Source organism: Gekko japonicus, unplaced genomic scaffold (assembly GCF_001447785.1).
Source record: "Gekko japonicus isolate JY-2015 unplaced genomic scaffold, Gekko_japonicus_V1.1 scaffold40, whole genome shotgun sequence".
NCBI lineage: Eukaryota > Metazoa > Chordata > Lepidosauria > Squamata > Gekkonidae > Gekko > Gekko japonicus.
Genome location: NW_015172554.1, coordinates 1,480,514 through 1,508,513, shown reverse-complemented (window position 1 = coordinate 1,508,513; position 28,000 = coordinate 1,480,514). Strand labels below are relative to the sequence as shown.

The following is a 28,000-nucleotide window of genomic DNA, read 5'->3' as shown; positions in this document are numbered from 1 at the left end:
CTGGAATCTGAGTGTTTTGTTAGCTTTTTCCATCTGTAGGTTCAACAGTCTGCGTTCCTGTAAATCCTGTCTTTGTTCAAGCAAACCAACTTTCTTCTTGACTTTTTTCGTGTCATGAGCTGTCTCTTTAAGCTTTTCCTCTGTTTGGATCGACTTTTTCACCAGCTCGGTGATCTGCTGCTGCTGCTTTGCTAAACTCTGGTTGGACACAGTCAGCTGTTGGTTAATACCATCGAGCCGTTCGTTTATGGGCTTGAGGAGCTCCGAGAGCATAGAGAATAAATCTCCTGTCTCTTCGATCCTTGGACTTTGACCACCACGCCCACCTCTAGCTGGTTTTCCCCGTGCGGTGGCCATTTTTCCACTTTGTTTATACTTGAAAACCTCCTTAACTCTTCCTTGAAACAACGCTGAATTTTCACTGCAAACACAGCTAAGTCTCTCGCGCACAGTAGCGATTTTCCTCTCTCCTCCCCCCCTCTGGTTTCTTAACACAGTTCAATTTGTTTATGCCTGGGGGATCTCCCCCGGCTCCGCTTCAAGGAGGGTGGGGGGGGAGAACTCACATTTCAAAAGTTTTTCGCTTGGCTCCTTCTCCGGATCATTGACGGTCTGCAACCAGACACCATTTAGCTTTGTGTAATTCGATAACCCTCATCTGCTTGTCCCGGCCGGCATCGTCTGAGCTCGGTAAAAACCGAGCCTCTCAGGGGGCGGACCGATTGGAGCAAAGGGAGCGCCTCAATTCTCTGGCAGTTTGCCATCGAAGAGGACACCCCCCCAAGGCCCCCGGCTCGGAGCCTTCAAAGGCTCACCTGGGGGTGCCACTTGAGGTGGCACCCCTCCAATCCCCACTGGAGCGCGGACTGCCTCCCCAGCATTAGGGGAGAGCCTCCGCCATCGCCGAGCCGCAGACCGGAAGTCCCAGACTAGCCTAGTCTTATCAGATCTCAGAAGCTAACCAGGATCAGCCCTGGCTAGTATTTGGATGGGAGCCTTCCAAGGGTCGTGATAAGGAGGCAAGCAACAGGGAACCAGCTGTGAACGTCTCTTGCCTTGAAAACCCCATAGGGTCGCCATAAGTCCGGTGTGATGTGACGGTAAAGAAAAAAAGGAGTGACTGCCCATTGAACTGTGCCCAACCTACAAAGCAGTATGCTATCTTGCATAATTATTCAGGCCTCGGAATTTAGCTTCTCTTGGGAAGGAATTTAGATGCAGAGTTTCCCTCTGTTTTTCCATAAGCTCTGGGAACAAGGTAATGCAGAATAAACCAGCATCTTTGGAGGAAAGCAGAACCAGCTGGGCCGGTCAGAAACCAGTCAGGAGGCAGCTCTCCTAGCAGCCTGTGAAGTTCATAGATTTTCGCCGTCTGCTGCATAGGACTTTGCCAGAGGGTAGTCTCCGGTCGTGATGGACTGTAGCTCTGGGAGAGGCTTAAACTCGCCTTTTGCCTATGCTAGAATTGGCTTCATGTGCAAGATTCTTTGAGAAGCTGCAAGGAGCTTGACAGGTGCTAGCCAAGGTTCCTGTCCTCCCCCAGTGACGGGACTGCTTATTTTTCTTTTTTTTTCCTGGGAGGCAGAAAAATTAGATCATAAGAACTGTGCAATGGAAATCTGCTGATGGAAGAAAACTGATTCTGGCACTGTTGTTTCTCTCGTTTAATTTTATTTTAAAGCGCAGTCGCGTTATTTTGGGGGAAGGGAGTTATAAGTTTCATTTCCCCAGATGTGTGTGCAAAGTCTTGAGCATGTATAGTTGAAAAGAGTGGAGTGCAGTTCCACATTTTGGTCTGTGTGTCTTCTTTCCCCGTTAGGTCAGCAGGCAAGCTACTCAAATGCTGCAGCGGTCCGCAACAAGCGGTTTGCATTTTAAAAATGCACTTGCAACATAAATAGATTCTGCACTTTGGAGCGAAATCTGCCTAGGCTTTGCTGGCCAGCATCAGTGCCCTGGAGATGTTATACTTCATACTTCTGGGTACAGAGGAGAGCTTTACCGGCTTCCCTTATCTGTGAGGTTGCTATTCTGCTGGAAGACTTTCGTTTGGGAGGCTGTGTATGCATTCAGAATCTTTTTTTAGCCCTCAAACAGATAGATGTGTAGATGGCTACTGCTGCGGTTTTCGGGTCTCTCTTGAAAGCCGATTTCTTTGTGTGCTGAAAGAGGGAGGGAACTGCAAATGGACGGGTTTACTTGTGTCCCGGGCAACCGAGTATTTGATTAGGACGTACCGAGGAAGTCCAGGCTCACTATGCAGGGGCGGGCCATGGCAAACCACCTCTGGACGCCTCTTAGGGTTGCCAAGTCCATCTTCCACCCCCAGCGGGGGACTTTGGGGGCGTTCCTGGAGGGGGGGGCATCCCCGACGTGATGGCGTCACGTTGGGGATGTCCGCCCCCCCCCCGCCCGCGTGCCAGATCTCCAGAAACGGCAGTTCCCTGCACTTAAAGGAGCCGGCGTTTCCCCTTTAAGAGCAGCCGCGTTTCCCTTTTAAGTGCACGAAGCTGGCATTTCCCTGCAAGCCTGATCTCAAGCGAAGATTGGGCTTGGGAGGAAACACGGGTGGCTGTGGGTGTTAGGGGTGGGGCTTCCCCCGCTGGCCATCTGGCCGGCGGCGGGTAGAACCCCCCCAAAAAAACAGGGGACCCCTGGCAAACCGGGGGGTTTGGCAACCCTAATGCCTCTTGCCCTTGAAAACCCTGTGGGGTCACCCGAGATTGGCTTGCAACTTGAGGACACTGAAAAGTACTGGGTTTGCCGCATGGAGGACTCGGACAACGACATGTGTTTGCACACGTTTATTGTACTTAACATTGGAACTGCAAAACGGCCCTGCAAGGCCAACTATATACAAACCCACCCAGCACATCCACAGTCCCATTGGAGGGTTTGAATTTCCCGCCAAAGTTCCTATTGGTTCATGTTGGGGGAACTAGGATCCTCAGTTCCTATTGTCTGGAGGAGCTAAGCTCTTGACTGGTGGCGGTCCACGTACATAACAGATGCTTTACACACAGTAAAAGGGTAGTTCTGCCTGCACTGAAATGAGTGGGATAAGACACGTCTTTCTCTCCCCCTGCCACTCATGTGAATGGTCAGTTTAATGTCCTTGGCTTCAGCGTCAACATAACCTGATTCATACCCCGCTGCATTTTGGTTCATGTGTGCATGTACATCTGCATGTACTGAAGGGCCTTTCGTTCTAGGACGGTTGTGATTGTCAAAGGCCCCTAAAGCTGTTTGTACCCTGGGATTTGTTCTTTTACTGCACAAGTGATAAGTTCACCTAGAACTTGATGACGCTGCGAATCTTTGCTTTTGGCCTATTTCTGAAATTGACATTTCTAGTCCTCCGAGTTCTGCACCAAGGAAAGCTGAGGCCTGCCTGCCTCTTTAAATTCTACAGATGGGCCAAAATGTCATTGATCCATACAAGGTTCTTTTTGTAGAAAAAACCCAGCAGGAACTCATTAGCATAATAGGCCACACCCAACAGCATAAACTCATTAGCATATTATGCTACACCCCTGACAGCACAGCTCATTAGCACATTAGGCCGCACCCCCATGTTACCAGAAGTGTGCTCATCCAGCCACACCCACCTTTTGTTTCTTATTCTGTTTACCTTGTTTGTTGTCAAAACCCAGGGCTTTTTTGTAGCAGGAACTCCTTTGCATGTTAGGCCACACACCCCTAATGTAGCCAACCCTAATGAGTTTCTGTTGTTGGGTGTGGCCTATTATGCTAATGAATGCCTGCTGGGCGTGGCCAACTCGGGCGCCAGACGGAACTCCGTTCCTGTGCGTTCCTGCCCAAAAATAGCCCTGGATCCATACCAATAATGTACCTTGCTAGTTATGGATGGGGGGGAGCTAAGGGGGGAGGAGTCTCTGCAGCAGCTGGCTCTGTGGCCAGGAAACACCAGCAGCTACACAGAGTGTTGTCTTGTGTTAACCATTTACAGTCTTCACACCCAAGTGCTAGCCATGCTGAATCAGTGTCTGGGGCCTCTGTAATAACCTGGCCAGCCACTGGAGCCCTTGGAGAGGAGGACTCTGTGCTCCTGTGGCCACCACCCATGGAGATCGGACTCCTTTGAGAAAACCGGTGTGAAACCTGAGCTTGAAAGCAAGGTTGACGAGCCCAGGCAGCCCCGTCTCCATTGACAGTCAATATTTTTAATGCAAAACGAGAGAGCTGAGTGTGTGTTTAAATTGGTCCAAGTCTCTGTTCCTTGGATCTGTCGTATAATGCCATGTTTGGACAGCTATCGGGGCAGAAGCGACTAGCACCCCGCTACTGCCAAGAGCTCTCCCTGGCACAGTGCCTTTACTTTTCCATTTTTTTCATGTGGCAACTCCCATGGTTTAGTATTTATTGGCAGAGGAGATACCTGGGAGAGCATCCATGATTATTTGTCGGTTAAAACATTTATGCCAGCCTTCCTGCCAGGAAACTGGGATCCAGTGTGGGTGATGATAAAAACAACATAAAATATATATGTTTTAGAAGCCAGCAATAACAGCTTAAAGCTGTTAAAGGGCCATTGATTACAGTCTGATTAATAGATGGCTGGGAAGGGTTCTCCTGATAAGCTCGGGTTCTCCTTCCAGCTGCCTTCCAGTGCCCCCCCCCCTAAATCTCTGCCGTGCCTCATCCTTCACCACTCTGCTCACTTCCCTCACATAGATGCACCGGGAGGATCTTTGCATGTGATCTGCCCATCTGACTCTCTGAAGTGAGCAGGCAGCAGGGCTAAAGGGAGCCGAATCGCTGCTCAGTTCCTTCAGGCTTTCTCTGGCCAGTAAATAGGAGATCTTTCCAAAAATGTCTGTGACATTGCCAGGGCCTCTGGGGCAATCTCTCTTTTTATGGGAGTGACAGGCCCGTAGCCAGCATTTTTTAAGTCAGGGGACAATTAAATTTCTTAGGGGGCACTGGCTAATCAAAAGGATAGCTGGCTCCCTCACTGCTCCTGCCACTGGAGGAGGTCAAATCAGTTAGAAGCAGGTTTCTTCGCCAGACTTCAGAGATTATTGGACAGTGTGAGAGAGGGTCGCCAGTTCTGAGTTGGGAAATCCCTGGAGATTTTGGGGGTGGAGGCAAGGAAGGCCAGGGTGTGGGAAGGGAAGGGACCTCAGTGGTGTATCATACCATAGGGTGCACTCTCCAAAGCAGCCATTTTCTCCAGCGGGACTGACCTCTGTTGCTGAGGATCAGTTGTAATTCTGGGAGGTCTCCAGGCCCCACCTGGAGGGTTAGCAACTCTAGTGTGCCAGAGCTTGGGGTGAGCTGGGGTGGGGGAAGCTGCACAAGCCTGTTTCCCGGGTCTCTATGTTGTGTGTGGCCTCTTTAAGAGGCTAGCCCAGATGGTCTCAGTGCAAGCAGGAGAGTAGGAGGGAAACAGTTGTTTCACTTGCCTGTTAGTGACCTGCAGGAGTGCTGGGCCTACACAAACTATTCACCAGGCCAGGACAACCCTGGTCCTAGAGGACAAGAAAGAAAAAGCTCTTGGTTCCACCAACCCCCCCCCCCCCCAAAGCCAGCTTATCTGCTCTGAGGTTTTCAGTGTTAGCAAACCGTTAAGTTAAGGGAGCTGGGTGTTTTGTTCATAGAATCATAGAATCATAGAATGTTAGAGTTGGAAGGGACCTTGCAAGTCATCTAGTCCAACCCCCTGCACTCTGCAGGAGCATAGCCATTGTTCTACTGTGCAGGATTCTGAGGCAGGGTCAGCAGCAGTTCCAACAGCTAAAGATTTGCCTTCTGTGTGTACTGCTTGCAGCATCTGTGCTTGAATTCACAAGTGCACAAAGACTCAAAAGGCCTAACTACAGGTTTGTGTTTTTCCCAGGGGTATCCCTGGGTCTGTTCACAGACGTGTTCTGGAAGTGCCATTTCCCAGGTGCACACAGAACTGATTTGGATCAGGACCTCAGCGTGCAGGAGGAGGGGACTTAATGTGGGGTTTTAACCATATACGCAGCTGCATGCATTGTATGTAACGTGAGAATCCCTCAGTGTGTGGATAAAGAAAAATCACGTTGTAACTGAAATCCGACATTATCCTTGGTTTCACTTGTAAAGTGAATGCATTGACTCTTTCTTACAGACAGATGTACACACAAACATACAGGTTGTGCGTGTGTTCGCTGTAGTGCGAACAGGGCTTGAATGTTAGGTGATCACCCACTATGGCTCAGCTGTGTGTGGGGGGTGCGTGACGAAAGTAGCAAGCCCAGCTGGTAAAGGATGCCACAGGAGACCGAAACGTAGAATGAGCCACCGTTTACCTGACGTAGGGTAAACTCGTCTCTTGTCCTCAATGGCTTTGCTCACGGATCCAGAACTGCGGCCCGCGTTGTCTAAGGCACTGTTCAGTTTGCAGTCTTCTTGTGCAGCCTTAGGGACTAAGACGAAGAAATCCCCAGTGTGGATTTTGCCTCGTCCTGTACTCACTGGGTAGTCTCAGGTGAGCAAAAATCTTTCACCTTCCCTCACCTGCTCCATGAGGATTGTCCGGTCTCCCTTAGAGGGTAGTTATTATGAGCACTGCTGAGATGAAGGAAGACCAGGGGATCTCGAAAGTTCAGTAGTATTACAAAGAAACCTAAATGGGACCAACATACCTGAGGGGACCGCCTCTCCCCATATGTGCCCCAAAGGGCCTTGCGCTCTGCTGCTCGAGATCTTCTGGTTGTCCCCAGCCCAAGGGACATCTGCTTAGTCACAACCAGGGCTTTTCCCATCGGGAGATCAGGGCCCTGCGGGACTTACTACCGTTCCACAGGGCCTGTAAGACAGAGTTGTTCCGCAAGGCCTTTGGTTGAGGCAGCAGGCGTCCAATAAAATCTTGCTTCCCCCCACCCCCCGCTGTAGTCTACCATCTTTATGCGGCCCAGAGCAAGCAAAAGGAAATGGCACCAGCTTGAACTTTATGAATACGCATAGCGGGGTCCTGTTTTTAATTTATTTTATTTATTTATTTCATCACATTTCTATACCGCTCCTTCCCGGAGGCTCGGAGCGGTTTACACATATATTAAATCATCTAACTAGGGCCACATATATATTTCAGGGGAGGTGAATGCCTTACCAGGCACCTAAGCAGTGTAGGTCTTTTTCTGTGGCGGGTCTTGCTGGAACCAAGCGGTAGTGTCTTCGGCAGAGGTCTGTTCTCTTTGGCTCAGCTCCCCGGTAGGGTCCTCGCGCGGAGTCGCACTGGTCTCTGTCCCGCAGGCTCCGACCGTGCTTACATCGTTTACGTTGTTTTAATCTGTTTTGACTACTATGTAAATTATTTGATATGCATTTGACTTTTATGATGTCTTAGACTTTGCTTGTGACATGCCCTGAGCCTGCTTGCAAGGAGGGCAGAATATAAATTGAATAATAATAAGCAGAAGAGAAGAAGAGGAGATTGGATTTATACCCCGCCCTTCACTCAGAGTCTCAAAGCAGTTTACAATCTCCTTTCCCTTCCTCTCCCCACAACAGACACCCTGTGAGGCAGGTGGGGCCGAGAGAGCGCTTCCCAGAACTGTCCTTGAGAGAACAGCTCTGACAGAACTATGGCTTGCCCAGGGTCATCCAGCAGTTGCAAGTGGAGGCGTGGGGAATCAAACCCGGTTCTCCCAGATCAGAGTCCGCGCACTTAACTGCTACACCAAATAAAGCAGCAATACAATAAGTAGTAAATATTCTGATGGATTTAGAAATGTGACTGGTCATTTTCCTTTCTCCCCTTCTAGCCATCAAGGTGCTCTGCACGGGCTCCTGTGGGGTGTCAAGCAAGATGAATGACACAGCGTGGACAGTGGAGGAGCAGTACTTCAACATCACCCTGACCGTGGCAGATAAAGGTATGACAGGGGGAGGGGATCTGTGGAAGCTGAGGTCTCCCTTTGGCATCAGTTGTGGCCTGGAGTCAGAGGAGATTGTGGTCAGGCTTCCCAAGCGTTGTGCTTGGTAACTCAGCAGCCGCAGGGTTACCCCGGTTCAGCTCAGAGGCACAGCTGAGGTGTGGGGGGGGGGCTGTATTCTCTACCTCACATGCCCCCCCCCATACCAGAATTACTCTCTACCTTAAATGCCCTCCACCCCCAGAATTACTCTTCATAGTGCCGGGGAAACATGGGGCTTGGTTGTTCATAGCTCCCCTGTGGGGCCCTTCTCTGCAAATGACAAGTATCGGCTTTGGGTGGTATTCCCAGGTGGGCGAACAGTTAACCTCTGCTGCCCAAGCAGTGGCCCTGATCAGAATCAGAGTGGGAAAACCCATGTGCAGATGCACATGTGCAGGAAAAACCATGCTGCAGGAAAATGTGCAGGAAAAACCATGCTGGATTCTGATGAAGGCTTGATGCTGGCAGGGGGTTTAAGAGGCGGGCAGGGGGTTTAAGAGGCGGACCATCTCAGAGATGTTTCTTAACTGGTGTGAAATCAAAGGGAGGGTTTTTGGCTCCCATTCCTATTCCTTAAATGTCAGCAGGCATGAGCAGGCTTACCTCCCGTTCTGTGGCTTCTGTTGATCAAGCTGCTGCCAAGGGCGGAAGACCAGCTGGGACAGGTCAGCTGGCAACCTGATCTGTGCATATCCTACACGCGTGTGGAGTATAGTGTTGTGCACTGACCTGGAGAGTTTGAGAAGTCCTGTTTGTTTGTTTTTTAAAATGCAGTCTTCTGGTCCTTATTACTGGAAAGACACGCATGGAAGTCTGCAACAAGTACTCCTGTCTCCGAAGTCAGAGAGGAGTCCAAAAAGATTTGAAGTGGTTTGCAGGGCAGAGCTTCCATGACCTGCATATTTTTTTTTTTGCCCAGGAATAGACCTGTCATATAGCTTCTGTATGCAGAGGTGGCCGAAGTGTTGCCCAGTAACTCCCAGAATGCACAGCGACAAGGCAAGCCGAACTTTGCAATTGTGTGGAAGTAACGCAGGAGTAATGTCAGCTCTTCAGGGCAGGGATCTGTGTTTGCTTTATGCTGGGTTCTTTGCAGCTCCCTCCCTAGGCAGACGAGAGAGCAAGAGTCCAGTAGCTCCTTAACGACTAACAAAATTTGGAGCAGGGTATGAGCTTTCGTGAGTCACTGCCCACTTCTCACGACCGCTCATCCCCTGTCACAAATTTTGTTAGTCTTTACGGTGCTATTGGACTGTTGCTCTATGCCACTGCTGCAGACAGACTAACACGGCTACCCGTCTTGATCTATCCCTAGGAAAGGGACTCTTTTGCTAGTCAGATGTAGACCTTGAAATTTTGAGATACTTTACTGGCAAGCTTTTGTCTTTCTGAGCGTATTCAACTTTGTTTGTTTGCTGTTTGTGCTGTGAATGTGTATATATAGTGTTGAAGCCCTGCAGATCCTTTTGGTTGAAAGGCAACCTTTAAACAGTGTAAATAAACAAAGCATCATGTACACAGTACGTGTAAATGCATCTCCACAGTTTGGGAGGGCATAAGGAATTGGAGGAGAGGGAGACAGTTTGGAAATCCCACTTCTGTCCCCTGAGATTTCCCCCTCGAGGATTCTCAAGGGTTTGAGCTAGCTGGCTTCTTCGCCCCTCTTTCTCCTTTCAGTGACACCCGGCTGTTTCCAGCTTTCCATCCAGTGTTTCCTCTAAGCTGAGTGAGTGTGAGCTAGCTCACGGTTTTTTAGCCTCCAGCTCACACATTTTTGTCTTTGCTCAGGAAGGACGGCTCCAGAGCGAACTAATTTATGCAGCTGCGGTAGCTCGCAAAGTAGAATTTTTGCTCACAAGACTCCACAGCTTAGAGGGAGCATTGGTTTCAACCCTCTGACACCTGCTCAGTCCTCATCAGGTCTTGCCATTTTTGTCCCCCCAGTTAAATTACACTCACATTTTCCTATATACCCCAAATAGATAGAGGCCTCTACCACATCACTTAGGGGTGCCAGCCTTCAGGTGGGACCTGGAGATCTCCTGGAATTACAGTTGATCTCCAGGCTTAAGAGATCAGTCCCCCTGGACAAAATGGCTGCCTTGGAAGGTGGGCTCAGTGGCGTTATGCCCTGCCGAGGTCCCTCCCCAGGCTCCATCCCCCTAATTTCCAGGAGTTTCCAAACCTGGAGCTGGGAACCCTAGCCACGTGGCATGGTTTTGCAGCTGCCATCGTCCATACAAGGGAGAGACACTGTGATCTGCCACTTCCCAATATGCCCGTCATACTAGGATGATCAAGGAATGGAAGGGGAGGGGGCTATGCAGATAGAAGAGGTGAGTTGGACTGTAGGAACAAGCTTGATTCTCAGTGGCTGGGTTTTCTGTGGCTGGATAAGCCGAGTCTGTGAATGCGTCCCTCGACATTCTCCTGGGGCGATTTCGCACTAGAGCTGCCTCGCGGCGCAGCCGCAGTTTGCCCCGACACAAACATGTCAATTTCACAGCTGAAGCTGCGGGGCTGCATTTTGACTCGTGGCTTCGCCCGATTTCCTCCGCAGTTTTGTGATCCTGGGTTTTGAGGATCACGAAACTGTGGAGGAAATCGGGCGAAGCCGCGGGTCAAATGCAGCCCCGCAGCCTCAGGTGTGAAATTGACATGTTTGTGTCGGGGCAAATGGCAGCTGCACCGCGAGGCAGCTCTTGTGCGAAATTACCCCTGGAGTAAAGGAAAGCACTTGGGCTGCATCCACACATCATTGGGTAAGCACACCATCATTGCAGAGTAGCAGTCATTCACAACTGGAGCACTTTAGTCCATGTAAGAAAGTCAAGTTGTGAATAGGGTTCCCAACACTTCTTGGTAAATACTGGGGGGGCAGTGCCTGATGAGGCTGGAGTTTGGGGGTGATTTGGTGTCACTTTAGAGTGATGCCATAGGTAGTCTCCCTGGTCTCTGTGGTCTCTGGGGGATATTTATAGGTAGTATTGAGGGGAGGCCATTTTTTTTCTTCCGTTCCTCATAGGTTTGCCAGGTCCTTTTCTTCTGCTGGCGGGGGGTGGGAGGGAGCTTCTCAGGAGTGGGGGGGTGGGGCAGCGTTGCACGGTGATGCTCTAGTATTTTGGTCAAAACTCAATGGTTACCATAGAGTTTTGACCAAAATACCCAGAGTGTTGCCATGCAATGTTCCAACCGTGATGATGTCACTTCTGGGGACATTGTGTCTGGCTGTGGCTGTTGGGGTGAGGGCTTCCCCCTGCCGGCCAGCTGACTGGGGGCGGGCTGGAGCCTGTGAAATTGGGGATCCCCCACTCTCACCTGGGGGCTGGCAACCCTGGTTCTTCAGGGGTGGGAAGCTGAGGAAGGGGGCTGGTAATGGGAGGCCCAGGTGTAAATTATTCCTACAGTGCAGCAGTAGTGCATTTATCTCGCTATGAGTAGCTGCATGAAGGTACTTCTGTAGGCAAAATTTGATTCCTCTTGTGCCTCTTCCACTGGCAGGGATCCCACACATGAGTGTACGACAGACCCAGGGCAATTTCTCCCCCCATTTCCCCCCCTCCTTGCATCACTTGCCCTTTCCACTATTTTTGTAAGGTTTTACTAGGAAACAATATTGTCTTAGGTGCAAGCAGTGGACTGGTCCTCTCTAATGGTCCTGCGTTGCTTGGCGCAAAGGGAGATGCCTGTTGAGATTGTACTTGGCACCTCTCTGAGCCGGAGGGCAGAAGGATCTGGCTTCTCTCCAGATGCTCTGGCTTTGAATGAATGTCGCCTTCCACTGGCTTGGCCAGCGGGACTAGGGGAAAGAAAAAAACCCAAGCACACATAATTCAGGAGGCCTCGATTTGAAACCAGCCGGCAAAAACAGTGGGGCTTTGTAGTAAATGTGTGCTGGTCAGGGGGGGGGGGAGGGAATTTCAGGTGACTCATTAAAAAATGGGAAATGGGAGGAGGGAGCAGACAAACCAGTCTGGCTGCTTCTTCTTAAGCATGGGCCGGGGGTGGGGTGGGGGGGAGCAAGAAGGTTTCAGTACATTCCCAGTCTGAAAGACTGTTGCCGTTTCAGTCTGCAAACAAGACCAGGCAGGGGTGCTGGATGCTGCTGCTTTGGTGCCGTGGGTGGTCCCGGGATCTTGTGTGTGTTGACAGAGACACTCCCCTCTCTTCTAGGAGCTTTGGTAGGAAATGTTCTGTTCCCCTGTCACTGCCTGGTGGGAACGCAGCCCTGCAGTTTCTCCCCTTCTCTCCCCCCCCCCCCAAGGGTTTTGGAAAGCACTGCAGTAAACACACCCCAAATTGAATCTGGATGGCTGCCTTCTGGCAGTGAAGGGAGCTGCTAAGAGACTAGAGGCCGATACAAAACGTTTTGGGGAGGGGCTGAGGAGTGGGGGTCCAGCACCTGCTTTGCCGCCAGCAGCCCCAGGCTCAGTCCCTGGCACCTCCACAGGGTTGCCAGCTCCCGGTTGGGAAACACCTGGAGATTTTGGGGGTGGAGCCTGGGGAAGGGAGGGGCTTCAATGGGGTATTGATGCCACCGAGTCTGCCTTCCAAAGCAGCCTGTGCCCTGGAGACAGGCCTGAAGCTACAGTGGGGGCCCTGCCCCACAAATAGCCATGTCAAAAACCTTATTTTTGGGGAGGGTGGTTTGTGTGTGTGCGTGTGCGTGTCTAGAAACCTTATTTTTTGAGGAGAGGACCCCCCCCCCAGTGGCACTGGGGAGGCTTTCCTCGCTCCTCAACTGTGGAATTGGGGGGGGGGCATTATAGGACCTGGGAAAAGATAACTTGGAAAGCCTTTAAATGCCTTTTGAGTTCCCTTCCAGAGGGCAAGAAAGCTTAGAAGGGCACTCAAGAGTGGCACCGTCAATACATCTCCCAGAGGCTCATGGGAATGCTGTTGAAAGACTCACCATGACCTAGGTGCTGTACAGCAGGGCTGGGCTGGCAGACAGGAGGGTTGCTGGAGATGTATTGAAGGTGCCGCCACTCTTGAGTGGTCCTTCTAGGCTTTCTTGTCCTGCGGAAGGGTACTCAGAAGGCAACTGAATGGCCTCTGAGCTGTTTCTTCCTAGGACCTGATGCACTCGCTGCCCTGTCCCTGGGAAGGAAGGGCTAGAAACAGGCTCAGAGTCTCTCCCTTTAAAGACAGGCAGTCCGATGAATTTAATTAACTGTGATTTAACTGCCCTCTTAAAAACTTAAATGCCCCCAAGCAAAAAAATTCCTGGCTACGGGCCAGCCTGGAGATCAGTTTTAATCCTAGGAGACCTCCAGCCGCTACCTGGCGGTGGTTTTTGATCACTTGGAGGCTGGCAGCCTTGAAACTAGTGTTCCCTCTAAGCTGAGTTAGTGTGAGCTGGCTCACAGTTTTTTAGCCTCCGGCTCACACATTTTTGCCTTAGCTCAGGAGGGATGGCTTCAGAGCAAACTAATTCATGCAGTAGCCAAATGGCTCGCTTACAACTTTAATGCCAGCAGCTCACAAGGTAGGATTTTGGCTCACAAGACTCCACAGAGGGAGCATTGCTTGTAACCCCGGGTGTCTGTGGCCCCACTCCACATCGACCAGATGTGCTCTGAGTCAGTGCTGGAAACTTAATTCCCAGGTGGGCTTGGTTGGGTCCAATTCAGATCAGAGCTGTGGGGGGGAGGCGGGTGTAAGCCTTCTCCCTCCCTTCCCATTTTTCCATCCTGAGACCGTCTCGGAGAGTTGCTGTTGGACTATATTTCCATTCCCTCAACAGTGGCTCTGCAGGATTGTTTTCAGGTTGAAAAAACATTGTGGGGAAAGGCGAAACCCCCTTTCCCTCCTAATCCAAATCGGGGCTGGGAGGAGGGTACACATCCAGGAGTTAGGTTTCTAGTGTGGAACTCCCAGAGCATATCTGCTTAATGGGACTTGGGTAGGTGTGCAACCTCTTAATGCGCACAACCTGTCCCGATAAGTAGTCATGAGAGACTGTGCTCCCTCCCTACCTGTGCAACATTTACTCCACTCTGCTGTCTCCTCTGCCCCCCCCCCTTACTTTGGTTAACTTTTAATTTGGTCCCCAAGCTTAACACCGGTTAACACAAGCTAGAGTTCCCTTTAGAATGCTTTGAGTGTGTGTGTGTGTGTGTGTGTGTGTGTGTGTGTGTGTGTGTGTGTGTTGGGGTTGAAACATGTCCTGTTGCCTGTGTGTTGATGTGGCTTTTCACTGTGATTAAGCCTGATTGTGAGGAATTTAGGAGGGGAAGGAGGGTGGGATTTCTGCCCGCTCTGTCAGCCACACAGGGCCCTGCGCGGGAGGGTCCCTAATTGGCCATTGCCATGGGAGGGTGAGAGCCCTAATTGACTTGGGGGTGCGGGAGGGACCTTATCAACCCCTCCTTGGTTACAGGGTTGGAGGCAGGGGTGGTAAAATTAAAAAACCCACTTATATTTACCCAAATGGATGGCTCTACAATGAAAGACCCATGTGAATACGAGACTGTGCCGTTGCGGATTGGGGCGGGGGAACACTGGGAGAATAGAGCGTTTGTGGTCACCTCAACCGCCAGGTTCCCCTTAGTCCTCGGGGCCCCATGGTTGCACGGACATGACCCCTACATCTTATGGGATGAAGGAAAAGTACAGTTCATTTCTCCTAAATGCCAGAGCCACCGGTGGGACCCGGAATGGGGCCAACAGCCAATAGCTGAGGTCCCTCGTGTGTGCCTAGCTGTTAACCATTCCCCCTGAGTATCGGGATTTAGCTAGAGTGTTTGAGGAGGAAGAGGTGGATGAGCTCCCTCCTCATAGACATTCCGACTGTAGCATTGAACTGTTGCCTGGGCAGAAATTGCCGAAGGGGCGCATTTATGCAATGGGTCCGACCAAAAAGGAAGAACTATGCAAGTTCATTGACAAAAACTTAGCCTGAGGGTTCATCCGACCGGCTTCATCCCCCTTCGCTGCCCTAGTACTATTTCGAAAGAAAAAGGATGGGGGGGCTAAGACTCTGCACGGATTACTGGGGCTTAAATGCAGTGTTGTCTACTAACGCCTACCCCATGCCATTGATCAAAGACTTGCTCGCTGAGGCGGCCAAAGGGAAAATATTCTAAAAGCTAGACCTTCGAGATGCCTACTTTCGGGTGCGCATCAGGGAAGGGGACGAACATAAAACTGCTTTCAACACCCCCCTGGGTAAATTCGAATACCGGGTGATGCCTTTCGGCCTTCAGGGGCCCCGGGGGTCTTCATGAACCTAATCAATGAAGTATTACACAAGCACTTGTTCAAGGGGGCGCTTGTTTACCTTGTTGATACCTTGCTGTACTCCCCCAACCTACCTTCCCACGTGAAATTGATGAGGGAGGTCTTAACCACGTTGCACAAGCACAAACTGTTTGCTAAACTGTCAAACTGTGAATTTCACAAAACGCAAATTGACTCCTTGGGGTATCAGATATCTGATGGGCCTGGGCATGGACCTGGGGGAGGTACAAGATGTCTTGGGGTGGGAGGTACCCTGGACCAGACGACAGCTCCAATCCTTCCTTGGTTTTGCGAACTTTTACAGAACCTTTTTACCCAATTTTGCCCAGGTCAGTTTACCCCTTACAGATCTCCTAAAAACTAAGGGGAAGGGCCCCGAGGCTACAAAGCCGAGCGCCACGCTGCCATGGAGCAATGCGTGTCGAGAAGTGTCCGATCGCCTAAAGGCCTTATTCACCTCAGAACCGGTGCTTGCCCACCCCGATGAAACGAAAACATTTATTGTGCAAACTGATGCGTCTGATGTTGCCATTGGGGGGGGGGCAATTTTGCAGGAGGGGGAGGATGGCGTGTTGCATCCCTTAGCTTACATGTCCAGGAAATTCAATGACACGGAACGTAACTGGTCAGTATGGGAGATGGAGGCGGGGGCGATAAAGCTTGCCCTATCCACATGGAGGCATTGGCTGGAGGGAGCGAGGGTCCCGTTCGAGGTTTGGACTGATCACAAGAACCTTGAGACTCTTAAGACGCCTCGGTGCCTCAATGCCAACCAGCTCCGATGGGCCGATTTCTTTTCCAAGTTTCAATTCACCCTGCACCATTTCCTGGGGTCTGCAAACTCTTTGGCCGATGCCCTGTCCCACCTTCCTCAACACGAAAGTCAAGGGGATGTGGTCTTGGACTCAGTGTTCACGCCCTCTCAGTTGGGCGGGGCGGTGACGACTCGCAAACAGGCTCGTCTGGTCGCTCCACCCCCTGCGCCGCCGCCAACGGGACCTACAGGGGCAGGCGAGGGGGAAAAAGACTCTTGGCACAGTAAATTCGCCTCCGCTTTTTTGGAGTAGGAAAAAGCAGTTATGAGAGCGGAGGGGGATTTTGAACTCAGGGAAAATGACTGTTGGTACCGGGGTCATAAGATGTTCGTTCCCCTTTCCCTCAAGGGGGAGGTGTTACAGGCAGTGCATGGCTCCAAACTATCCGGATATTTGGGCTTTGTTAAATCCCTGCAGCTGCTCCAACGGCAGTTTTGGTGGCCCCATATGCGCAAGGATTTATCCTCGTTTGTTCAGTCATGCCAAATCTGCACCATGAGTAAACCCCGGGCGGGGAAACCCCCGGGACTATTGCACCCACTTCCGAACCCGAGTCGACCCTGGGAAGTCATTTCGATGGGTTTTATAACTGACTTACCACCAAGCAAATCTATGACTGTAATTTGGGTGGTTGTGGATCTCTTTTCTAAACAAGCACACCTCGTCCCATTCACTTCGTTACCTACGGCTAAAGCACTGGCAAAAGCGTTTCTCATGCACATGGTGAGACTACATATGCTCCCCACTAAAGTGATATCTGACAGGGGCACCCAATTCGTCTCCTGGTTTTGGGGGGAGCTGATGAAACTGATGGGAGTTGAATGTGGCCTCAGTAGCGCTTACCATCCAGAGACTGACGGTCAAACGGAAAGAGTTAATCGGACCTGGGAACAATATTTGCGTTGTTTTGCCAACTACCAACAAGACAATTGGCATGACTTGTTACCCCTAGCCGAATTCTGTTATAATAATAGTCACTCCTCGACGGGAATGTCCCGTTTAAAGCGTTGTATGGTTATGACAGTCCACCCGTCCTGTTTCTGGAAGGGGATAAGGACATGGGACCGGGGGATGCAGCTCAGTGGTGTAAACAATTGCGGGACTCTTGGCCTCTTTTATGTAAGACGTTGACTGCTGCGAAAGAGGCCTACAAAATGCAGGCTGATAAGAGAAGGGTGGAGGGTTGGGCTCTACAGCCTGGTGACTCTGTGTATGTTTCTACAAAAAATATCAACATGTTGAGGCCTAGTCGGAATTTGGGATGGAAATACATTGGGCCGTTTAAAGTTAAAAGAATCATCAACGATGTTGCCGTTGATGTGGACTTGCTGAAAAATTTGAGAAAATTGCATTCTGTATTTCATTTCAGTCTCCTGAAGAGAGATATGGGTTCCTGTCCCTGACGTCCAGTGAAACCGGTGCTCCCTCCTATAATGATTGAGGGCGAGGAGCATTACGAAATATCAAGGATTCTGGACTCTAAGATCAAACGGGGAAAATTGCTGTATTTGGTGGAATGGGTGCATTTCGGACCCCAGCACCTCGAATGGGTGGAAGTAGGGAATATTCGGGCCCCTGAACTGTTGCGGCACTTCCATCAGGAGTTCCCGGACAAACTGGGAGATCTCCCGGAATGGTAGGGAGAAGCTGATTTTTGAGAGCCATGGGGGTTGGGGAGTTCATTCTGTGTCTTGTTAATTGTTATTGCATTCCTATCCCTGCTGCTCTGCTTTTGCTGAAACGCTTATCTCTGCAGATGTGCTGGAGGAGGTTGTGTTGTCTGGAGGGCTCCTATGTACCGTGAAAGACTCCTGGTTCTCAGCTTTAGCCGCCTAACGGTTGCCTGACTTATCCCGCATGTGGGAGGGTCCCTAATTGGCCAATGCCATGGGGTGTGTGTGCATATGAATACCCTATATCCTATTATGCTCTAGTGGCTGTAGCCATTCCTAACAGTGCCTGTGTTACTGCATCTATAGCTTTGCAATAAAAGTATAACCATTCCTGAATGTGTGTACTTCATTGTTAGCTGTGGGTCCTGACACTGGAGTGGCTGATTGTGAACTGGCACACTGTTTTTTGCCATGCCTCTTTCTACTTTCTCCCTGTGCCAGGTGGTACCAAGCTGGCGATAGGCATCACAAGAGCCATACATGGTGATGCCATGTCTCTGTCTCTCTCTCTGGGTGTGGTGGGATCTTGAGTAGGCTTTCCCTGAAACTTCTGGGCAGCCAGCCACCACTCTGGTGCTTCCGGTGTTTTCTTCTGGGTTCCTTCAGTCTTCAAAAAGAGCTCTTCACAAACACCTTTTTTTAAAAAAGCCCTATGTGGGTCACACCAGAACTGTCTTCCCCCACCCTTCCCTTTTAAATTAATATTTTGGGGGGGGGGGGGAGGGTAGCCTTTTGAGTATGTTGGCAGCAGAAATCAGTAGGGGTCTCGGCGGCACTTTGAAAATGAACAAGATTAGTCCTGGAAAGCTTTTGGTAGAATAAACACTTGTTTGTCTTCCAGACGTTACAAGAGTCCTGTTTAGTCTGCTGCAGCCAGAACATCTGTGTGTTTATGTATACATAAAACCAGTACTCTTTTTCTCTGTTTTTGCAAGCAAAGAGATGTTGCAAATGGCTGTATCTTGCAGCTTGGGGGAAATTAGGAGCACAGATTGCTACCTAGTTGTACCTGACCTCCACTGTGATTCAGATTAGGGATGTGCACTCAGTTTGTCTGAACTGAATGCACCCCCGAAAATGGCCCATTCGGGCCCCTTTCAGGGTGCTGTGGGCCAATTCAGATTTTCTGATCTGAATTGTCTTGCTGCCGAATTGCCGCCGAAATTCGGCCCCATTATATTCTATGGGCCATTGAAGTCAATGGTGAAAACATAGGGTATATTCTGGGGGCTGGAGGGGAGGGGGTTTGAGGGAGAGGCTTCAAACTCTCAAGGTAGCTGATGGAGCCTCTCCCCAAGATACCAACCAAGTTTCAAAAACATTGAACCAGGGGGTCCAATTCTACAGGCCCCCAAACAGGTTGACCCCATTCCCACCATAGGGAACAGTGGAGGGGATAGGGGCAACCTGTTTGGGGGGCCATAGAATTGGACCCCCCTAGTCCAATGTTCTTGAAATGTAGTGAGTATCTTGGGGAGAGGCTCCAGCAGCTACCCTGCGAGTTTGGAGCGTCTCCCTCAAACCCCCTCCCCTCCAGCCCCCAGAATATACCCTATGTTTTTGCCATTGACTTCCATAGCCCATAGGATATAATGGGGCCGAAATTGACATTTGGCTGGCCGAAAGACTCCCCAATGGGCTCCTACTGCTGAAATTGATTCTGCCCGATTCTGCCGAATCTGGCCGAATTTTTTTTTTTGCACACCTCTAATTCAGATCTTCTGCTGTATGTGGTCATCCAAAATGTACCTGGGATATCCGGGTTTTATTGTTGTTGTTGTTGTTTTTCATAAAAAGAAGGGTGGAAGGCAGAGGAGAGGAGAAGAATCTGAGCAAAGCATGGACAGGAATGTCAGGGTCTGCCGGAACAGGAGTTGATGCTAAGCCACTTCCCATTAAGTTCTGTGGGAGAAAGTTAATGGGCTTTAGTTGGCAAGTCTGTTTGGGAGAGGACACCACCTATTTCCTGTTTTAAAAATGGGGGTCACAATCCAGAAGAGCAAATGTAGAGTCCAGTGGCACCATGGCCATGAAAGCTCCATACCTTGAATAAACCTTTGTTGGTCTTAAAGGTGCCACTGGACTCCAGACCAACATGGCTGACCACCTGGAACAATCCAGAAGAGGGCAGGGTTCCTCCCCCCCCCCCCCAAATCCCTGAGCTCTCCTTGTAGCCTTCTCTCATATTGGTCAATGGGAAGGGGGCAGGGGTGGGGGGCTGATTGTGTTGCGAGGTTTATTGCCACCTCTCCCCTGACTTTCCTGTGGTTCATCTTCCATGGGGACGGATCCATCGTGTGCACTTCTGTACAATGTTTCACAGAGCTCAAGATGGAATGCATCTTTAGCTATATCCACACTGCGCGGTCTCTGCCCACCCCCAAGCATCCCTCATAATATGACTATTTTGCTTAATAGCCAGATTCCCCCCCTCAAAAAAAATCAGCCTTCCAAGTACAATAAGTGGTTTGATTACGCAGAGGTTTCTCCATCTCTAAAGTGGCTTCCTAGCCAGCCAGCCGTTGGGCTAAATGACTCTCTTGGTATGATTCAGCAAGGCTATTAAGTTCTTGGCAGAGAAGCTGCAGTTACGAGCAAGGTGCGGTGCCTGACTCATTTCACCTGACCTGTAAACTGAGGTGATGTCAGTGGAAGAATGGGAGTTGGGGCCCTGGGGAGATGGGCACCATCAGGCTGGTGTTGAAGTTTCACATGTTTGGTTTGATGCTTAGTGTCAGAGTTGGGCGAAATGGAATTTGCCTGCGCTGTTGAGAGACTATGTGGCTCCGTCATTGTCAGTGTTGCTTTCCCAGAAGTCCTGGGAGTTTGTCGCACCTTCTCGAAGCTTCAGTTTCCACGGTTCTTTGGAAAATGGCCCTGGCAGGTTGTTCCGCTTTGGATCTGTGTACTCTCAGCTCCCGTAGGAATGGTCAAGCATCGAAATACTGTCTGGTCTTTGCTCCCTACTGAAAGAAGAACCATGGCCAGTGTCACATAAACAAGTGCTTGGTCCCCCAAAGTTTACTTCAGGTGCTGTCTGGCCACAAAAAGGCAAAGGGTCTAAGTCTGTTGGCTTGGAGGTGTTTACGTGTCCAGACGCTGTTGGTATCTGAAGCAGGTAATGATGACAAATACTGTACAAAAGTAATCTTCTATTAAGGTAATTAAAACATATCATCAGACAAATAAGACAGATTCCACACCTGTAGCCTTCAAGCCAACCCAGAGGTTCTGTGTAAATCTCTGCTTTACACACATCCCGGAAGACTCCAAGGGTAGGCTGCCTGCTCCACCCCTTCCGGGAGGCTGTTCCCAAGCAGAGGGGCATGAACTCTGGAGACCAGGGTTCACAGGCCATCACAGGCCACCCTTTCCAGGAGGCTGTTCCCAAGCAGAGGGGCATGAACTCTGGAGACCAGGGTTCACAGGCCATTTTTTCCAGGCTTTGTGGAGTCCCTGTCATGAGGAGCACTTGCTAAATGGGCTCAGGCTGGGTGAGAAGGTCTTTCAAGAATGTATGTCCCAAGTCTTCCTGCATTGTATGGGGGTTGGACTAAATGACCCTGGAGATCCCTTCCAACTCTGATTCTTGAAAGAGAGATATTAACCCTTTGAACTAGATGCAGAAGCAAATAGCCAGCTTAGTGTAATGTAGCTGGACAGATCCCAATAACAAATAAGGTTCTGCAGGTTGTAGCAGCTGATGTTTCCAAACCTTGGGTCAAGGACAGGCCCATGCACAGTGTGTGAGCGTGATTCAGCCTTGAGATGTCCATAGCATGGACTGGCATGGCCAGAGCAGACGTCAGAAGGCCTGTACAGTATAGTTCTTAGTGTCAGGGTAAGGTGTGAGAGACCCGGGTTTGAATCCCACTCTGTCATGGAAGCACTTTTGGTTCTCCACCTGAACCGAAACACAGTGAAGTGGGCGTCTCTCTCTGGGTGCAGAGCAATGTTGCTCTAGGCTTTGACATCTCTGTGGTGAGCAGGATGTTTGTTTTGGGAGGGTTTTTTGTGTGTGTGTGTGTTTGTGTTTTTTGTGTGTGAGGGGACCAGTTTGGTGTGCGGACAAAGATTGCAATTGTGTGAGGTGCGTTCTGTTCGCTTCCTGTCTCCATAGTACCGCTTTTTGTGAGTCGTTGTTGTTGTTCAGTCGCACAGTCGAGTCCGACTCTTCGCGACCCCATGGACCAGCTCCCGCCAGGCCTTCCGGTCTTCCGCCGTCCTCTGAAGTTTGCTCAACTTCATGTTCGTTGCATCGATGACACTGTCTAACCATCTCATCCTTTGCCGTCCCCGTTTTCTTTGACCTTCAGTCTTTCCCAGCATCAGGGTCTTCTCCAGTGAGTGCTCCCTTCTCATTTGGTGGCCAAAGTATTTGAGCTTCAGTTTCATTATCTGGCCTTCCAGGAAACAGTCAGGGTTGATTTCTTTGAGGATTGACTGATTTGATCTTCTTGCAGTCCAAGGGACTCTCAAGAGCCACCGAACCTGATGACTTTCAGATACCTGAGTGACTAGAGGGGGGACGGGGTGGGCGGGAGAGTGGATTCCAGGTCTCTAGCACTTATTGTCTCTTAAACTGTAGAAGTAAAATATTAATGGAAACATGCCACTAAGAATAGTCCCTTGGGAAGAGGTTATCGCTGCATAAGTGTGTTTAACAGGCGGTCTGAAGAGGCAAAAGGTCTCCAGAGGACTTGAGGAGGGGGAGACTTGGCTCAGGTTTTCCTGGCTGCCTGCTTAGAGTCTTGTGTCAAATTCAGCTTTCCCTGGCACTCCAAGTAAAGCTGATTTATTGGTTGTGGGGGGAGGGGAGGAAGGGGCTGGCTTCGCTGCTCTGTAGTGGCTCCTGCACCATCCAAGGTTTCACAGATGAAAAATAAGGCCTGCTTGGGACCCCTGCTGCTTGCCTATCAAGAGTTGCTTCAAGAGCCTCCTCTGCCATTAGTACACATTGTCAAAGTCTCTTTTGCTCTGTTCACTCACTCTCAAATGGCCCGGTGCTCTGCTGATTTGTGAAAGCTTTTGTGAAGGATTAGGAAACACCACCACCCCGCCCGCCCATCATCTGTAGGATTGCCAGGTCCTTACCTCGTGCCGACGTGGGGTGGGAGGGAGCTTTCCGGGAGTGCATCCCCGATGTGATGACATCACACGGAAGTGATGTCATCACATTGGGGACGTTGTGTGGTGACGCTGGGTTTTTGGGCAAACTCTTAAGGTACGATTGGGCTCAAACCATAGAGTTTTGCCCAAGAATTAGAGCATCACTATGCGATGTTCTCGGCATGATGATGTCATTTCCATGTGATTTCATCACATCAGGGACATTGTGCTGTGCGGGGTTGGGGCTGTTGGGGGTGGAGCTTCCCCACCGGGCAGTGGGGCAGGAGCCCATGAAATCAGGGATCTCCTGCACCCACCTGGGGACTGGCAACCCTAGATCTGGTTTTCCCCCAGAGTAACTAACCATTTTCCCCAGAAGTCCTACAAGCTGAATGCAAAGACCCAAACCCTGCCTCTTGATGTTGTCTCCTGCCAGCGACTGGTATTCAGAGGTAGACTGCTTCTGAACATGCAGGTTCCTCTTAGCCATCATAGCTAATAGCCATTGATAGACCTCTCCTCTTCCATCACATCCCCTTTCAAAACCACGTGGGCCACATCCCCTTTCAAAACCACATTGCCAAACCCGATGGCAGTGAGATCCACGAATTAATTATATGTCCAACAAGCAAGGTGGATTTTTTTGCCTGAACTGCTTACAAAAGAGACCTGTGTGTTTAATCAACTGAAGCTTCGGTTGATTAAATCAGTGGAGTGTTAGAGCAGAGGTGGGCTTGCCTTGCTGTCCGGATTGCGTTCCTGTAACAACAACAACAACAGAAAAGCGCATTTCCTTTTCACGGGGAGTGGGTGGTGCTCTTTTGTTTGCACAGGTTTTTGCCCTGCAACACTTTCAGTAACTGGGAGGGAGAGGATAGGCAGGCTTATGTAAATGTCCTTGTTTATTTAATTAGAAGGTGGATGACTTATCTGACCCCTGCGGTTTCTCACTTTGGTAGCCCACCTTGGGGTAAGGACGCCCTAGTCTCAGACGGAGTGGGGAGAGCCTTCCTGTCCTGTTTCTGCTTTCAAGAGCGCTCTCCCTCCTCCCGGAACTCCCCACAGCAGTCTGCTTTGTTTCCCAGGCACCGTGACCTTCGCTCTGTGGAATGCTGCCCTTGCCCAGCCCGCATGGAGCTGAGGGCGATTCAGTCCCGCAGCCCTTGTATTACTTGCATTGAATTCTCCCTGGCCTGGGTTCCGTGCTGCCCTTTTGACGGGGTACACAGCTTCCGCCGGCACTCTTGAGCTGTTCCACAAAGCAGGACAGGGCCTCTTCCTTTCCTGCCTCTGAAACCTGACCACATCAAAGAATCCACCCTTTGCCCCTGGCATTGTTCTCAAACAATTCAGCAAAGTGTATTGTGGGAGGGGCTGCTCCGCTCAGGTAGCAACCACCTGAATGGGACTAGGAAGGGGATGACATGTCTGCATTGAAGTCTACAGAAACCTGGCCTTTGTCCCACAGTCTCTGTGGAACCTGGCACTCGGAGGAGGAAAAGAAGACTAGAAGCACTCAGGAGTCTGCTTTGTGTAGCCAGAGAGTGTTCCAGTTTGGATTTGAGTGACGAGGCCAGAGGCCCTTGCCTGCCCCGCAATAGAAGAGGTTCTCTCTTGATCTGCAAGCAGGCTTTTGGATTACACAGACCCCTTCTTTTAAATTCTGTCTGTTCCCAAACATCAGAGATGGGCTATGCCTCCTGGTCTGGTGAAGGAAAGGAGGCAAAGAAATGAAAGGGATGATTGGGGTGAAGGAGCTTCAAGCAAGAGAAGAAGAGATTGGATTTATACCCTGCCCTTCACTGAGAGTCTCAGAGAGGCTTACAGTCTCCCTTTCCCTCCCCACAGACACCCTGTGAGGTGGGTGGGGCTGAGAGAGCTCTTTCGAGGACTGCTCTTGAAAGAACAGCTCTGAGAGAACTTGTGACTGACCCAAGGTCACAACAGCAGCTGTATGTGAAGGAGTGGGGAATCAAACCTGGTTCTCCCAGGTTAGAGTTCGTGCTCCTAAGCACAACATCAACTCTTACGTTGGTACAAGAATTACTTTGTAAGCTTGCCCTTGAATTATGATCTTTAATAAAGCATTGGATTGTTTTAAGAAAGCATTTTTCTGGGGTGGGGGGTGTCTTTGGCTGTATTGAGGGAGAAGAGAGCCTTCTGTGTATGTTCAGGACTGCTGTCCTCTGACCACAGTGTATCGCTGATGTTCTTTTAGCAAATAAAAGTTTCAAGGTTCCCTGACAATTCATCCCCTTCTTCCACTTGAAGGAGTAGCCATGAGTTCATTGGTAGAGCACTTGTTTTGCACAGGGTGTCCAGTATCTCTAGTTCAAAAGGCTGTGGGTAGCAGTAGGTATTTGGGGTGGGGGTGGGGCTGCCTAGAGGTGATAGAGTAGTAAACTATGAGAATGAGAATCTGGTCCCTAGTTCAAATACCACTTATGCTAGGAACGGGCTATTTAGTGCATTTTTATGCTGCCCTTATCATTCTTGCTGCTTCCATTTCATCTTCTCAACAGCCCTGTGAGGTAGGTTAGGCCAAGAGTTTGTGGCCTGCCCAAGGTCACCCAGGAAGCATCATGGTGTAGTGGGTCTCCCAGATACTAGAAGAAGAAGAAGAGATTGGATTTATACCTTGCCCTTCACTTGGACTCTCAGAGAGGCTTATGAACTCCCCCCCCCCAACAACAGACACCCTGTGAGGTAGGTGGTGCTGAGAGAGCCCTTTCCAGAACTGTCCTTGAGAGAACAGCTCTGACAGAAATATGGCTTGCCCAAGGTCATCCAGCAGGTGCAAGTGGAGGCGTGGGGAATCAAACCCGGTTCTCCAAGATTAGAGTCCGCACACTTAACCGCTACACCAAACTGGCTGTCTAGTCTAACCCCTATGCCACACTGTGTCTTTATGCTATGTAGACTCATGCAAGCTCATCTCTCTCAGCCTCTATCCCGTCTGCAACATGGCGTACCTTGCCCTGACCTGGGGAGGCCAGGCTTACCTGATCGTGGAAGCTAAGCAGGATCATCCCTGGTTAGTACTTGGATGGGAGACTGCCAAGGAAGTCCAGCGTTGCTGCAAAGAGTCTGGGAATGGCAAACCACCTCTGTTCATCCCTTGTTTTGGAAACCCTGCAGATTTGCCATAAGCCAGCTGTGACCAGTGTTCCCTCTAAGCTGAGTTAGTGTGAGCTAGCTCACAGTTTTTTAACCTCCGGCTCACACATTGTTGTCTTAGCTAGGAAGGAGGGCTCCAGAGAGTAGCTCACAAAGTAGAATTTTTGCTCACAAAACTCCACAGCTTAGAGGGAGCATTGGCTGTGACTTGGCCAAAAACTGGTCTGCCTTAAAGGGCTGTGGTAAGGATTAAGGTTTTGGTGAAGTGCTTTTCAGAATGCCAAGTGTTAGCATCAGCCTCCCTGAATTCTCTTGGGAAGAGCCCCTGCCAGTAGGCAATGATGGGCTACATGGACCTGTGTCTGACTAAGGTAGCGTCATATGAACCTCTCCCATATAGCCTTGAGTTCTAATCCATGTTGAAAATTCAGGAAAGTGCAGGGAGCTGCAGAAAAGAATGGAGTAGGCGGCTGGCGTGGAATTCTCTTGAAGGATCAGATGACACTAAAACTGGGGCATCTGATGAGTATTGTGGATTTTCTGGTCTTCCCTGGAAATGGAGCCTGCCTCCCTCCCACTGTCACATCCTTGACTTCAAAGCGCGACAGCACTGCTGTAGCAGGAGGACCAGCAGGAGCCCGACTCTTCTCTAATGACCCTTTTACGGGACAGTGCTGGCTAATTGTAACTTACTGAAGGGCCAGGCTCCCGTGGCGATTGCAGACGGGCGCTGGGTTGTTTGCAATCTGTGTCTTGCAACCGGGAGTTTAGACAGGAATGTTAATGCCCACTTTTCAAAGCTGAAATTTGTCTCTTTGAAGGCTTGTCTGACTGAGTCTCCAAAAAGGGCTCCTTGGTATTTCGTATCGGGAGAAACGCCGCTTGTTGCCGACTGGAAAATCCTTTGCTGTAGACTGGCAGTGGTAAAGCTCTTCCGGAAGGGGGGCGGGTGAGCATTCCAGAAAGGGCTGTGGCTCAGTGGTAGAGCATCTGCTTGGTATGGCAGAAGGTTCCAGGTTCAATTCCCGGCATCTCCAGTTTTAAAAAGACCACTGAACGTTGCTTGGACTTTACTGATCAGAAGTACATTCCGCGTTTTCAGAAGCCTAATTTCCGGGCAGGGATGAGTGGATGGCACCTCATCGCTAATGAGCATGCATTTACATACACACGTGAATGAGATCTTAGGTGACTGGATGTTCTGAATGTCTTGGCGCTGGTAAATTGCCATGGTGGGTTCTCTAATGCTGATCAGGGTTGCAGCACAGAGGCCCTGGCCTGGATAGCCCAGGCAAGCCTGATCTCGGAAGCTAAGCAGGGTCGGCTGTGGTTAGTATTTGGATGGGAGACCTCCTTGGAATACTGAGTTGGGAGGACAGAGGCAGGCTTCAATCAGCCACCTCTCTGAATATCCTCCAGGCCCCCAGGAGGGGTCAGTCACCAGAGGTCAACGTGACTTCCAGGTGCAGAGACACGCACACATACACACAGAAAATACCCCCCTAAAAGTTGCAGCACAGAGGATTCAGGCCGTCCTTGGCTTTTTTCCATCCTCAGATTTCCCCAGTGGGGCAAACAGCCACGGGGGTGGGGGGGAAGCATCTAGGTGACCTACTGCCAGTCTCTGTGGGGCAAATAGTGACTGTGGGAAAATGGCAAGTGGGGGAAAACTCAAAGTCCTGCTCTCCCGTGCTGTGGCCTTGAAGCATTGTGTGTGGTGTGTGTGTGGGGGGGAGTGTGCTTGGGACAGCTACTGATTAAAATGCTCGAGGGGCTCAGTCATGGACGCCCAGTGTCTCATCTGGTTAGGCCCTAAGACACCATGTACAACTAGGTGTGCCTGTTCATGCACTGTGGCAGGTATGAGGAAGTGTTGAGGATGCATGTAAATAACATCAATAGTAATCATAAAATGTTGCTGTTAGGTAACGTGTGTTTTTCTTAGTACATTTGTATAGTACTCAGTCTGCTGGATGAGTTGTTACAGAGTAAGTAAGACGCCTGGGATCCATTAGAAACACAGCAGCATATTTTGAGCCTGAATGTTAACTGAGATCAGCGTCCTATTTGAAGTTAGTATTTACAAGAGGGGGACCCGCGATACTCGCGGGGGGGGGAGAAGAGCTCCGTCTCC

The 28,000-nt window shown here is 50.3% G+C and overlaps 1 protein-coding gene across 2 annotated transcripts in view; it reads left to right on the top strand.

The window, feature by feature from the left end:
* ARRDC1 (arrestin domain containing 1) overlaps window positions 1-28,000 on the top strand; it is an 89,599-nt gene that overhangs the window by 39,145 nt on the left and 22,454 nt on the right. For both annotated transcript variants that reach the window (XM_015421163.1, XM_015421162.1), the window contains exon 2: window positions 7,758-7,868. In XM_015421163.1, coding sequence (XP_015276649.1) covers window positions 7,758-7,868 — 111 coding nt within the window. The remainder of the gene's footprint in view (window positions 1-7,757; window positions 7,869-28,000) is intronic.